We start from the raw sequence: 15,745 nt of genomic DNA, 5'->3' as shown, positions 1-15,745 counted from the left end.
TGTTAGGAAGATCCAAATACAAATTCAAACATATTTTAAATCATGTCCGAAAAAGTCATTTTCAGAAGTCATACTATAGCCTTACAAAAAAATTCATTTTTGGAGCATGTTGGTGACCACCTGAAAATGTTTTAAATCAACTTGAAACCCTTCAGGGAGTGTTATTATGATGTTAGGAACATCCCAAAATCAAAAATTAAACATGGTTTTGAAATCATGTCCGAAAAAGCCATTTTCGGAAGACATACTATAGCCTTACGAAAAATTCATTTTGGAGCATGTTGGTGACCACCTGAAAATTTTAAATCAACTTGAAACCCTTCAGGAGTGTTATTATGATGTTAGGAACATCCTAAATCACGTTTGTAATTTTAAAAATGTCCGAAAAGTCATTTTCGGAAGTCATACTAAAGCCTTACGAAAAATTCATTTTTGGAGTATGTTGGTGACCACCTGAAAAATGTTTTAAATCAACTTGAAACCCTTCAGGGAGTGGTTTATTATGATGTAGGAACACCCCAAATTCAAATTCAAACATATTTAAATCATGTCCGAAAAGGTCATTTTCGGAAGTCATGCTATAGCCTTACGAAAAATTCATTTTTGGAGCATGTTTTTGAACACCTGAAAAATGTTTGAAATGAACTTGAAACCCCAGGGAGTGTTTATTATGATTTTTGGAACATCCTAATCACAGTTTTGTAATTTTTTAAATAATGTCAGAAAAAGTCATTTTCGGAAGTCATACTAAGCCTTACGAAAAATTCATTTTGGAGCATGTTGGTGACCCCTGAAAAATGTTTTAAATCAACTTGAAACCCTTCGGGAGTGTTTATTATGATGTTAGGAACATCCAAATCAAAATTTAAACATGTTTGAAATCAAGTCCGAAAAAGTCATTTTCGGAAGTCATACTATAGCCTTACAAAAAATTCATTTTTGGCGATGTTGGTGACCTCATGAAAAATGTTTTAAATCAACTTGAAACCCTTCAGGAGTGTTTATTATGATGTTAGGAACATCCCAAATCAAAAATTAACATGTTTGAAATCATGTCCGAAAAAGCCATTTTCGGAAGACATACTATAGCCTTACAAAATTTCATTTTTGGAGGATGTTGGTGACCACCTGAAAAATGTTTGAAATCAAATTGAAACCCTTCAGGGAGTCTTTATCATGATGTTAGGACGTCCTAAATCACAGTTTTGTAATTTTTAAAATAATGTCAGAAAAAGTCATTTTCGGAAGTCATACTAAAGCCTTACGAAAAATTCATTTTGGAGCATGTTGGTGACCACCTGAAAATGTTTTAAATCAACTTGAAACCCTTCAGGGAGTGTTTATTATGTTAGGAACATCCCAAATTCAAATTTAAACATGTTTGAAATCATGTCCGAAAAAGTCATTTTCGGAAGTCATAACTATAGCCTTACGAAAAATTCATTTTTGGAGTATGTTGGTGACCACCTGAAAAATGTTTTAAATCAACTTGAAACCCTTCAGGGAGTGTTTATTATGATGTTAGGAAACATCCCAAATTCAAATTTAAACATATTTGAAATCATATCCGAAAAAGTCATTTTCGAATTCATACTATAGCCTTACAAAAAATTCATTTTGGAGGTATGTTGGTGACACTCATGAAAAATGTTTTTAATCAACTTGAAACCCTTCAGGGAGTGTTTATTATGATGTTAGGAACATCCCAAATTCAAAATTAAACATAGTTTGAAATCATGTCCGAAAAAGTCATTTTCGGAAGTCATACTATAGCCTTACGAAAAATTCATTTTGGAGTATGTTGGTGACCACCTGAAAAATGTTTTAAATCAACTTGAAACCCTTCAGGGAGTGTTTATTATGATGTTAGGAACATCCCTAAATCAAAGTTTAAAACATTTTTAAAATAATGTCCGAAAAAGTCATTTTCGGAAGTCATACTATAGCCTTACGAAAAATTCATTTTTGGAGTATGTTGGTGACCACCTGAAAAATGTTTTAAATCAACTTGAAACCCTTCAGGGAGTGTTTATATGATGTTAGGAAAATCCAAATCACAAATTTAAACATATTGAAATCATATCCGAAAAAGTCATTTTCGGAAGTCATACTATAGCCGTACACAAATTCATTTTGGATTATGTGGTGACCCACCTGAAAAAATGTTTTAAATCAACTTGAAACCCTTCAGGGAGTGTTATTATGATGTAGGAACATCCAAAATCAAATTTAAACATATTTTAAATCATGTCCGAAAAAGTCATTTTCGGAAGTCCTACTATAGCCTTACGACAAATTCATTTTTTGGAGCATGTTGGTGACCACCTGAAAAAGTTTTAAATCAACTTGAAACACCTTCAGGGAGTGTTTATTATGCATGTTAGGAACATCCTAAATCCAGTTTGTTAATTTTTAAATAATGTCCGAAAAAGTCATTTCCGAATCATACTAAGCCTTACGAAAAAATTCATTTTTGGAGCATGTTGGTGACCACCTGAAAAATGTTTTAAATCAACTTGAAACCCTTCAGGGAGTGTTTATTATGATGTTAGGAACATCCTAAATCACAGGTTTTGTAAATATTTTTAATCATAATGTCCGAAAAAGTCATTTTCGGAGTCATACTAAAGCCTTACGAAAAATTCATTTTTGGAGCATGTTGGTGACCACCTGAAAAATGTTTTAAATCACTTGAAACCCTTCAGGGAGTGGTTATTATGATGTTAGGACATCCCAATTCAAATTTAAAATAGTTGAAATCATAGTCCGAAAAAGTCCTTTTCGGAAGTCATACCTAGCCTTACAAAAATTCATTTTTTGGAGCATGTTGGTGACCTCATGAAAAATGTTTTTTAAATCAACTTGAAACCCTTCAGGGACGTGTTTATTATGATGTTAGGAACATCCCAATTCAAATTTAAACATGTTTGAAATCATATCCGAAAAAGTCATTTTCGGAAGTCATACTATAGCCTTACGAAAAATTCATTTTGGAGGCAGGTTGGTGACCACCTGAGAAAATGTTTGAAATCAAATTGAAACCCTTCAGGGAGTGTTTATTATGATGTAGGAAGATCCAAAATACAAATTTAAACATATTGAAATCATATCCGAAAAAGTCATTTTCGAAGTCATACTGTAGCGTTACAAAAATTTCATTTTTGGAGCATGCTGGTGACCTCATGAAAATTTTTAATCAACTTGAAACCCTTCAGGGAGTGTTTATTATGATGTTAGGAACATCCCAAATCAAAATTTAAACATGTTTGAAATCATTCCGAAAAAGTCATTTTCGGAAGTCATACTATAGCCTTACAAAAAAATTCATTTTTGGAGTATGTTGGTGACCACCTGAAAAATGTTTTAAATCAACTTGAAACCCTTCAGGAGTGTTTATTATGATGTTAGGATCCTAAATCACAGTTTTGTAATTTTTAAAATAATGTCAGAAAAAGTCATTTTCGGAAGTCATACTATAGCCTTACGAAAAATTCATTTTTGGAGTATGTTGGTGACCACCTGAAAAATGTTTTAAATCAACTTGAACCCTTCAGGGAGTGTTTATATGATGTTAGGAAAATCCCAAATTCAAATTTAACATATTTGAAATCATATCCGAAAAAGTCATTTTCGGAAGTCATACTGTAGCCTTACAAAAATTTCATTTTTGGAGCATGTTGGTGACCTCATGAAAATATTTTAAATCAAATTGAAACCCTTCAGGAGTGTTTATTATGATGTTAGGAATATCCCAAATTCAAATTAAACATATTTAAAATCATATCCGAAAAAGTCATTTTCGGAAGTCATACTATAGCCTTACGAAAAATTCATTTTGGAGCCATGTTGTTGACCACCTGAAAATGTTTTAAATCAACTTGAAACCCTTCAGGGAGTGTTTATTATGATGTTAGGAAAATCCTAAATCAATGTTTAGACATGTTTTAAATCATGTCCGAAAAAGTCATTTTTGGAAGACATACTATAGCCTTACGAAAATTAATTTTGGAGATGTTGGTGACCACCTGAAAAATGTTTTAAATCAACGTGAAACCCTTCAGGGAGTTTTATTATGATGTTAGGAACATCCTAAATCATGTTTAGACATGTTTGAAATCATGTCCGACAAAGCCATTTTCGGAAGTCATACTGTAGCCTTACAAAAATTTCATTTTGGAGCATGTTGATGACTAATGAAAATTTTTTTAAATCAACTTGAAACCCTCCAGGGAGTGTTATTATGATGTTGGAACATCCCAAATCAAAATTTAAACATGTTGAAATCATGTCCGAAAAAGTCATTTTCGGAAGTCATACTGTAGCCTTACGAAAATTCATTTTTGGAGCATGTTGGTGACCACCTGAAAATGTTTTAAATCAACTTGAAACCCTTCAGGGAGTGTTTATCATGATGTTAGGAAAATCCCAAATTTAAACATATTTGAAATCATATCCGAAAAAGTCATTTTCGGAAGTCATACTGTAGCCTTACAAAAATTCATTTTTGGAGCATGTTGGTGACCTCATGATAAAGGTTTTTAATCAACTTGAAACCCTTCAGGGAGTGTTTATTATGATGTTAGGAACATCCCAAATCAAATTTAAACATGTTTGAAATCATGTCCGAAAAAGTCATTTTCGGAAGACATACTATAGCCTTACAAAAAATTCATTTTTGAGATGTTGGTGACGACCTGAAAAATGTTTTAAATCAACTTGAAAACCCTTCAGGGAGTGTTTATTATGATGTTAGGAACATCCTAAATCACAGTTTTGTAATTTTTTAAATAATGTCCGAAAAAGTCATTTTCTGAAGTCATACTATAGCCTTACGAAAAATTCATTTTTGGAGCATGTTGGTTACCACCTGAAAAATGTTTTAAATCAACTTGAAACCCTTCAGGGAGTGTTTATTATGATGTTAGGAACATCCCAAATCAAAATTGAAACATGTTTGAAATCATATCCGAAAAGTCATTTTCAGAAGTCATACTATAGCCTTACAAAAAATTCATTTTTGGCGATGTTGGTGACCTCATGAAAATGTTTTTAAATCACTTGAAACCCTTCAGGGAGTGTTTATTATGAGTTAGGAACATCCCAAATTCAAATTTAAACATATTTAAATCATGTCCGAAAAAGTCATTTTCGGAAGTCATGCTATAGCCTTACGAAAAAATTCATTTTTGGAGCATGTTGGTGACCACCTGAAAAATGTTTTAAATCAACGTGAAACCCTTCAGGGAGTGTTTATTATGATGTTAGGAACATCCTAAATCAATGTTTAGACATGTTTGAAATCGTCCGACAAAGCCATTTTCGGAAGTCATACTGTAGCCTTACAAAATTTCATTTTGGAGCATGTTGATGACCTAATGAAATTTTTTTTAAATCAACTTGAAACCCTCCAGGAGTGTTTATTATGATGTTAGGAACATCCCAAATCAAAATTGAAACATGTTTGAAATCATATTCGAAAAAGTCATTTTCAGAAGTCATACTGTAGCCTTACAAAAATTTAATTTTTGGAGCATGTTGGTGACCTCATGAAAAATGTTTTAAATCAACGTGAACCCTTCAGGGAGTGGTTTATTATGATTTAGGAAAATCCAAAATCAATTTAAACATATTTGAAATCATATCCGAAAAAGTCCTTTCGGAAGTCATACTGGAGCCTTACAAAATTTCATTTTGGAGCATGTTGGTGACCTCATGAAAAATGTGTTAAATCAACTTGAACCTTCCAGGGAGTGTTTATTATGATGTTAGGAAATCCAAATAAAAATTTAAACATATTTGAAATCATTCCGAAAAAGTCTTTTCGGAAGTCATACTATAGCCTTACAAAATATTCATTTTTGGAGTATGTTGGTGACCACCTGAAAAATTGTTTTAATCAACTTGAAACCCTTCAGGGAGTGTTTATTAATGATGTTAGGGAACATCCCAAATCAAAATTTAAACATTAGTGAAATCATATCCGAAAAAGTCATTTTTCGGAAGTCATACTAAGCCTTACGAAAAATTCATTTTTGGCGATGTTGGTGACCTCATGAAAATGTTTTAAATCAACTTGAAACCCTTCAGGGAGTGTTTATTATGGTTAGGAACATCCCAAATTCAAATTTAAACATATTTAAAATCATGTCCGAAAATGTCATTTTCGGAAGTCATTCTATAGCCTTACGAAAAATTCATTTTTGGAGCATGTTGGTGACCACCTGAAAAATGCTTTTAATATACCTGAAACACTTCAGGGAGTGTTTATTATGATGTTAGGAACATCCCAAATCAAATTTAAACATGTTTGAAATCAAGTCCGAAAAAGTCATTTTCGGAAGTCATACTATAGCCTTACAAAAAATTCATTTTTGGCGATGTTGGTGACCTCATGAAAAATGTTTTAAATCAACGTGAAACCCTTCAGGGAGTGTTTATTATGATGTTAGGAACATCCTAAATCAATGTTTAGACATGTTTGAAATCATGTCCGACAAAGCCATTTTCGGAAGTCATACTGTAGCCTTACAAAATTTCATTTTTGGAGCATGTTGATGACCTAATGAAAATTTTTTTAAATCAACTTGAAACACTCCAGGGAGTGTTTATTATGATCTCAGGAACATCCAAAATCAAAATTTGGACATGTTAGAAATCATGTCCGAAAAAGTCATTTTCGGAAGTCATGCTATAGCCTTACGAAAAATTCATTTTTGGAGCATGTTGGTGACCACCTGAAAAATGTTTGAAATGAACCAGAAACACTTCAGGGAGTGTTTATTATGATCGTAGGAAAATCCTAAATCAATGTTTAGACATGTTTAAATCATGTCCGAAAAAGTCATTTTCGGAAGACATACTATAGCCTTACGAAAAATTAATTTTTGGAGATGTTGGTGACCACCTGAAAAATGTTTTAAATCAACGTGAAACCCTTCAGGGAGTGTTTATTATGATGTTAGGAACATCCTAAATCAATGTTTAGACATGTTTGAAATCATGTCCGACAAAGCCATTTTCGGAAGTCATACTGTAGCCTTACAAAAATTTCATTTTTGGAGCATGTTGATGACCTAATGAAAATTTTTTTAAATCAACTTGAAACCCTCCAGGGAGTGTTTATTATGATGTTAGGAACATCCAAAATCAAAATTTAGACATGTTTGAAATCATGTCCGAAAAAGTCATTTTCGGAAGTCATGCTATAGCCTTACGAAAAATTCATTTTTGGAGCATGTTGGTGACCACCTGAAAAATGTTTTAAATCAACTTGAAACCCTTCAGGGAGTGTTTATCATGATGTTAGGAAAATCCCAAATTTAAACATTTGAAATCATATCCGAAAAAGTCATTTTCGGAAGTCATACTGTAGCCTTACAAAAATTTCATTTTTGGAGCATGTTGGTGACCTCATGATAAGGTTTTTAATCAACTTGAAACCCTTCAGGGAGTGTTTATTATGATGTTAGGAACATCCCAATCAAAATTTAAACATGTTTGAAATCATGTCCGAAAAAGTCATTTTCGGAAGACCATACTATGCCTTACAAAAAATTCATTTTTGAGATGTTGTGACGACCTGAAAATGTTTAAATCAACTTGAAACCCTTCAGGGAGTGTTTATTATGATGTAGGAACATCCTAAATCACAGTTTTGTAATTTTTTAAATAATGTCCGAAAAAGTCATTTCTGAAGTCATACTATAGCCTTACGAAAAATTCATTTTTGGAGTCATGTTGGTTACCACCTGAAAATGTTTTAAATCAACTGAAACCCTTCAGGGAGTGTTATTATGATGTTAGGAACCTCCCAAATCAAATTGAAACATGTTTGAAATCATATCCGAAAAAGTCATTTTCAGAAGTCATACTATAGCCTACAAAATTCATTTTTGGCGATGTTGGTGACCTCATGAAAAATGTTTTAAATCAACTTGAAACCCTTCAGGGAGTGTTTATTATGATGTTAGGAACATCCAAATTCAAATTTAAACATATTTAAAATCATGTCCGAAAAAGTCATTTTCGGAAGTCATGCTATAGCCTTACGAAAAATTCATTTTTGGAGCATGTTGGTGACCACCTGAAAAATGTTTTAAATCAACGTGAAACCCTTCAGGGGAGTGTTTATTATGATGTTAGGAACATCCTAAATCAATGTTTAGACATGTTTGAAATCATGTCCGACAAAGCCATTTTCGGAAGTCTACTGTAGCCTTACAAAAATTTCATTTTGGAGCATGTTGATGACCTAATGAAAATTTTTTTAAATCAACTTGAAACCCTCCAGGGAGTGTTTATTATGATGTTAGGAACCCAAATAAAAATTGAAACATGTTTGAAATCATATCCGAAAAAGTCATTTTCAGAAGTCATACTATAGCCTTACAAAAATTCATTTTTGGCGATGTTGGTGACCTCATGAAAAATGTTTTAAATCAACTTGAAACCCTTCAGGGAGTGTTTATTATGATGTTAGGAACATCCCAAATCAAAATTGAAACATGTTTGAAATCATATTCGAAAAAGTCATTTTCAGAAGTCATACTGTAGCCTTACAAAAATTTAATTTTTGGAGCATGTTGGTGACCTCATGAAAAATGTTTTAAATCAACTTGAAACCCTTCAGGGAGTGTTTATTATGATGTTAGGAACATCCCAAATTCAAATTTAAACATATTTAAAATCATGTCCGAAAAAGTCATTTTCGGAAGTCATGCTATAGCCTTACGAAAAATTCATTTTTGGAGCATGTTGGTGACCACCTGAAAAATGTTTTAAATGAACCTGAAACACTTCAGGGAGTTTATTATGATGTTAGGAACATCCTAAATCAATGTTTAGACATGTTTGAAATCATGTCCGACAAAGCCATTTTCGGAAGTCATACTGTAGCCTTACAAAAATTTCATTTTGGAGCATGTTGATGACCTAATGAAAATTTTTTTAAATCAACTTGAAACCCTCCAGGGAGTGTTATTATGATGTTAGGAACATCCCAAATCAAAATTGAAACATATTTAAAATCATGTCCGAAAAAGTCATTTTCGGAAGACATACTATAGCCTTACGAAAAATTCATTTTGGAGCATGTTGGTGAGCACCTGAAAAATGTTTTAAATCAACCTGAAACCCTTCAGGGAGTTTTTATTATGATGTTAGGAACATCCCAAATTCAAATTTAAACATATTTGAAATCATATCCGAAAAAGTCATTTTCGGAAGTCATACTATAGCCTTATGAAAAATTCATTTTTGGAGCATGTTGGTGACTTCATGAAAAATGTTTTAAAATTAACTTGAAACCCTTCAGGGAGTGGTTATAATGATGTTAGGAACATCCTAAATCAATGTTTAGAAATGTTTGAAATCATGTCCGAAAAAGTCATTTTCGGAGGTCATGCTATAGCCTTACAAAAAATTCATTTTTGGAGTATGTTGGTGACCACCTGAAAAATGTTTTAAATCAACTTGAAACCCTTCAGGGAGTTTTTATTATGATGTTAGGAACATCCCAAATCAAAATTTAAACATGTTTGAAATCATGTCCGAAAAAGTCATTTTCAGAAGTCATACTATAGCTTTACGAAAAATTCATATTTGGAGCATGTTGGTGACCACCTGAAAAATGTTTTAAATCAACTTGAAACCCTTCAGTGAGTGTTTATCATGATGTTAGGAACATCTCAAATTAAAATTTAAACATATTTGAAATCATGTCTGAAAAGATCATTTTTGGAAGTCATGATAAAAAAAAATCATTTTTGACATAATCACTCACTGCCTTAAAAACTTTTTAAATGAACCCTTAATGTAATCTGAAAAATTCCTTTGTGGAGCATGTTTGTGACCATCTGAAAATCTAAATTTTTTAACAACTGATCTGGAAGCATGTCCAAAATGTCCACTTTCTTCACACACATTATAGCATTAAGATTTGATATGTAAAGGTCATGTTTGATCTCCACAGATAGTTTACTGAGGCGTTAGAACATTACTTCAACATTTTAGAAACACTAGACAGGTCCAGATTTTCACCAAGCTTTTTGAAAACACTTTTTTCAATAAAAACATAATTTCATGTAATTTTTGGCCATTATTAGTACCTCATGTATAAACAACTGGAAAACCTACGATGCATAACATGACTTTTAAAGAAAACATGCTAAAGAAGTTAACTGTGGACCAAATGCAAACATTAGGTCTGTCAGACCTCAAGTAGTTTTGCTGTTCTTCTCAGTTTTACATGAATATGGCTTAGACTCTGTGATTGTGTTTAATTGTCAAACTCCAGTTGGACAGCACAGATCCAAATGTTCTCACCTTCCCTTCCTGGCCAAGACCTTCTGAGACTCCGGGTAATGGACCAGGATGTCAAACAGGTCTTTCTTCTCCAGGACAAAGAGGTTAGCGAAGCCGTGAGCTTTGACGTTAGCGGTGCGTCTGTTCCCTCCATCTTTGGCAGATTGTAGTAAACTGTGGTGAACGATAAAACATGTCCACAGTGTCCACTAACAGCCCTAGGAGATAAGAGTCTGTAGTAGAAAAACTGTACCTGATTTCTCCAAATACACAACCGGCCTTCAGGGTGACAAATATGATACTATTATCAGGTCCTCCGACAACCTGCACTGCTCCACTTTTAATGATGTACATTTCTTTACCGATGTCGCCCTGCAGAGGAGAGACTCATTTGTATTTATTACATTTTCACATGATTCCAGCTGTAGTTAAAGGCATACTGACTTTCTTGACAACAAAGTCTCCAGGGAGGTAGATAATGGATTTGAGCCGCAGTAACATATCCACCAACATCTGCCGGTCGCATCCCTGGAAGAGAAGTCGAATATATTCAGGAAGACAAATAAGTCTCTGGATGTTGGTTAAAGGGTCAACACGTACAACATGATACCATGAAATCGCGTAAATATACACGTCACTTTTAATTGGCATGTTAACTGAACACATTATAAGTTTTCCATATGTATGTTCATGCCACGTCAAATACCATGCACTGAGGGTTAGGGGGTTAGGGGTTAGGGTTAGAGTTAGGGGTTAGGGTTAAGAGTAGGGTTAGGTCAGGGTTAGAGTAGGGCTAGGGTTAGAGTAGAGTTAGGGTTAAGAATAGGGTTAGGGTTAGAGTAGGGTTAGAGTTAGAGTAGGGCTAGGGTTAGTTTTAGGGTTAGAGTAGGGCTAGAGTAGGGTTAGGGTTAGAGTAGGGTTAGGACTAGGGTTAGGGTTAGAGTAGGACTAGGGTTAGCGACAGTTAAACTGGATGCATTGTGTGGATTCTCTGGTGGTTCTGGTCCTCAGTGTGTTGTGGAACCAGACTGACCCCTGCTGGTTCAAGTGTAGAATAACAACATACAACAGAAAAACACTTAGAGGAGATAAACTCACTGCCTCTGAACCAGTGTAAACTGCTTCTGAAACGTATCCTGCCATTTCTTGTTTCTTTAAAGGTGCGGGAGACTTTCATCAGCAGTTTTTCATCCCATCTGTCAAACCTCCGTCATTTCCTCTGAATCATGACTCTGTCAGTCTTTCTGTCATTACTCGCCTGAATCTCTTCCCTCACTGTGAACAATTTCGAAGTGTACTCCACCATAAACAAACCATGTGTTTACAAACAGAGCCAGGAGGTAACTCAGGCATCTTCGGAAAGTTTTCGCGACATCCATTGTGGGAAGTGGAGCGCCTGCTGTTTCTGCGTTGCGTTTGTTGCAGCTATATGCCACGTTTCCCCTACGTGGTATATACACTGAACAAAAATATAAACGCACGACTTTTGTTTTTGCTCCCATTTTTCATGAGCTGAACGCAAAGATCTAAAACTTTTTCTATGTACACAAAAGGCCTATTTCTCTCAAATATTGTTCATAAATTTGTCTAAATCTGTGTTAGTGAGCACTTCTCCTTTGTCCTTTGCTGAGATAATCCATCCACCTCACAGGTGTGGCAGATCAAGATGCTGATTAGACAGCAGGATTATTGCACAGGTGTGACTTAGGCTGGCCACAATAAAAGGCCACTCTAAAATGTGCACTTTTACTGTATTGGGTGGTCCAGGGGGGTCAGAAAACCAGTCAGTATTTGGTGTGACCACCATTTTCCTCGCACAGTCTTCATGAATTCTCTGAAACAGCTTTGGAGATGGCTTATGGTAGAGAAATGAACATTCAATTCACAGGCAAAAGCTCTGGTGGAGATTCCTGAAGTCAGCATGGCAACTGCATATTCCCTCAAAACTTGTGACATCTGTGGTATTGTGCTGTGTGATAAAACTGCACATTTTAGAGTGGCCTTTTATTGTGGCCAGCCTAAGGCACACCTGTGCAAAACTCCTGCTGTCTAATCAGCATCTTGATATGCCACACCTGTGAGGTGGATGGATTATCTCAGCAAAGAAGAAGTGTTCACTAACACAAATTTAGACAGATTTGTGAACAATATTTGAGAGAAATAAACCTTGTGTGTACGCAGAAAAAGTTTTAGATGTTTGAATTCAGCTCATGAAAAATGGGAGCAAAAACAAAAGTGGTGCGTTTATATTTTTGTTCAGTATAATATCATATGGTTGCACTGCCGCTGCTGCTGCTGGGCGGCTATGCAAACCTTCGCTTCCCACAATGCACGTTGCGACAAAATTCCGAAGATGCCCGAGTTCCCTCCCAGCTCTGTTTGTAAACACATGGTTTGTTTATGTTGGAGTACACTTTGTTCACCGTGATGCAAGAGGTTCAGCTGAGTAATCGCAGAAAGACGGACAGATTCATGATTCAGAGGATACGACTGAGGTTTGACAGATCTGATGAAAAAAAATTGGTGACGAAATTCTTCCGCAGCTTCAAGTCTATAAACTTCAATTTCACTGGTCTACAATTTTTTAGAAATGATTTCCTTCAGACATTAAATGTGCTAAATGTTATATATTTGAATAAGATTAATTGGAAAATAAATGACAAAAGTGCCGGTTTGCTGATGTTTTCAAGGTATATGATAGTGTTATTACACATGTATATTAGTTTATGTACATTTATATAATAGTTTTATAAATCTTCCACTAAATAGAACCTGTAAAGTGAATGTATTCTAATGTGCAGACAGTGTTTTGAAGTAGATCTTGTAGCTCTGAGACAAATATTCCTTTTGAGTCAAACCCATTCTCTCGTTAATTCTTGAATTTCACATTTTGACCCGAGGCTGTATCTTGGAAAGTTCAGCCAGCCAGCATTTTTGACCTGATTTTTCTTTATCAGTGACTCTCATGTGGTAAAATTTCATTACTTTTATTCTGGAAGCATTTTCCTTGTAGACCAGTGTTTCTTTTAACACAGTGGGAATGAACGGAATCACCTGAAACAGTGCGATCTTCTCAAACGTCACCAAGTTGATGTCAACAGCGATGGCAGTTCTCATGACCAGAGGCATCTTATCCAGCAGCTCGGATTCATCTGCAGGGAGAAGGATGAGGAAAGAAGCAGAAGAATGTGGAATGGCAGGAGGATTCCGAGATGAAAAAGCCATTAATAATCATTCAGGGTGGAGGTGTTGGGACTGTACCCTGGACATGTGACCAGTTCACTGCAGGGCTGAACCACAGAGATGAACAACCAGTCACTCTCACATTCACACCAATGAGCAATTTAGCTGGAATTGAACCCAGGACCTTCTTGGTGTGAGGTGACAGTACTAACCACTGCACCACCCTGCTGTTAGTATCTTCAAACTGTATTAACTGTATATTTTACGTAGCGTCTTGGCTCTTACTCAAAACCTCTGAATAGCTTTTTGGGACGTCCACCTCCCAGTGTTCCTTTTTAGCCATTTTCTGTCCTGAATAAACTGAACTGAAACTGAAACAAGGACTCAAGCTGCTTCTGGTTTTGTTTAAGTGCCCCCCCCCCCCAAAAAAAAAAAGATAGAACCACATCTGGACATAAAACCTCCACTTTTTTAACTCTGACAAACCTGTATATGTCGTCATCGTTTTGCGGTTGTGGTTGTGTTGTTGCTGTGCTCAGACTTACCCAGCATGCCCTGAGCAGCCCAGGTGTAGTTGTACCAGGTCCGTACTCTGTTCTGGACGTACTTGGGGATCGTATATGTGTTCATGTAATCCACACAGCCGTCCATCGACGCCCGGAAATATGTCTGAGCAGCTGTGGCGGCCCCTATGACGTCTCTCATCTGGAAAAAAAGAAGGGAAAGGTGGTCAGAGTATGCAGTAGAGCAGGGGTGTCGAACATGTGGGCCGGGGGCCAAATGTGGCCCGCCAAAGGGTCCAGTTCGGCCCCTGGGATGTTTTTGCCATGTGCAAAAATTCCACAGTCTTGAACTGAATTAAGTAAAAAAAAATGTAGCTTGAATTAAGGAAAAAATCTTGAATTTGGCCAAAAAAAAAAAATCTTCAGTCAAGTAAAAAAAATCTTTAATTAAGCCAAAAACCTCCCTCAAATTTAGCAAAAAATCTTGAATTAAGCCAAAAAAAAAAAAAAAAAAAATCTTCATTAAGTAAAAAAAAAAAAAATCTTCAGTTAAGTAAAAAAAAATCTTCAATTAAGCCCAAAAAGAATCTCAAATTTAGCAAAAAAAATCTTGAATTAAGCCTAAAAAAATCTTCAATTAAGTAAAATAAATCTTCAATTAAGCCAAAAAACTCAAATTTAGCAAAAAATCTTGAATTAAGACAAAAAAAAATCTCCAATTAAGTAAAAAAAAAATCTCAAATTTAGCAAAAAATCTTGAATTAAGACAAAAAAAAAAAATCTCCAATTAAGTAAAAAAAAAAATCTTCAATTAAGCAAAAAAAAAAAAAAAAAAAAACTTCAGTTAAGCCAAAAAAAAAAAAAAAATCTTCAATTTTAAGTAAAAAAAAAAATCTTGAATTAAGCAAAAAAATCTAGAACTGACAAATTTCTTTTCTTTGTTTTAGTGCAAAAATAACATTAAATTATGAAAATATTTACATTTACAAACTATCCTGTAACACTAAAATGTGAATAACCTGAACAAATATGAACAACCTGAAATGTCTGAAGAAAATTAAGCACAATTTTAACTCTTTTCTGCCTTCTCCTCAGTGTTTAGTGTCTTTGTAGATCTGATCCATAATGCACATGTAGAAATGAGAAGTTGAGGAATAATATTGTTAAAATTGCACTAAATTTTCTTACGTTTTTTTTTTAATTTAAATTTCAGTTTTTTCAGGTGTTTTTTTTTTTTTTTTTGATAGTTTATAAAAGTAAGTATTTTCATAATTGAAAGTTGTTGTTTTTTTTTTTACACTAAAACATAGACAAAAATTTGGAGTTGTCATTATTTATTGGTTATTATGTTATTTTTCTGGTCCGGCCCACTGCAGATTAAATTTAGCTGAATATGGCCCCTGAACTAAAATGAGTTTGACAGCCCTGCAGTAGAAGGTGGAACTAACATCCAACGTCTAATAGTTAAGAGTGACTGTGACTGTCAGGACTCCACATCAGCAGATTTATCGCCTTTTTCCTGCTCCAAACTATTGTTACTACACCAGTGGTTCCAACCTTTTTTATCTCCTGACCCTATTTGAACATCACAAATTTCTGGCGACCCCAGACATTCAACACAGAGACATTTTTTTGCTAAAATTAATTTGTTTTTGATCCTGTAATAGTTTGCTATACTATGTTGCACATAAAGGGTAATTTCAGATGACATTTAGTCTATATAATGTATATTATTCTGGACGGAGGCAGTAAATCCA

General features: G+C 34.5%; 1 protein-coding gene across 1 annotated transcript in view; it reads right to left on the bottom strand.

Annotated features, from left to right (window-relative positions):
• The window catches only part of cngb3.1 (cyclic nucleotide gated channel subunit beta 3, tandem duplicate 1), a 224,934-nt gene that overhangs the window by 195,675 nt on the left and 13,514 nt on the right, over positions 1-15,745 (bottom strand). The window contains exons 12-13 of the mRNA XM_030123413.1: positions 14,031-14,190; positions 13,357-13,454 (exon numbers count right to left, since the gene is read on the bottom strand). Of these exons, the coding sequence (XP_029979273.1) occupies positions 13,357-13,454; positions 14,031-14,190 (258 nt within the window). The remainder of the gene's footprint in view (positions 1-13,356; positions 13,455-14,030; positions 14,191-15,745) is intronic.

This window comes from Sphaeramia orbicularis, chromosome 20 (assembly GCF_902148855.1).
Source record: "Sphaeramia orbicularis chromosome 20, fSphaOr1.1, whole genome shotgun sequence".
NCBI classification, from domain to species: Eukaryota; Metazoa; Chordata; class Actinopteri; order Kurtiformes; family Apogonidae; genus Sphaeramia; species Sphaeramia orbicularis.
Note: the sequence above shows the minus strand (reverse complement) of the source record. Positions and strands in the feature narration are given on the sequence as shown.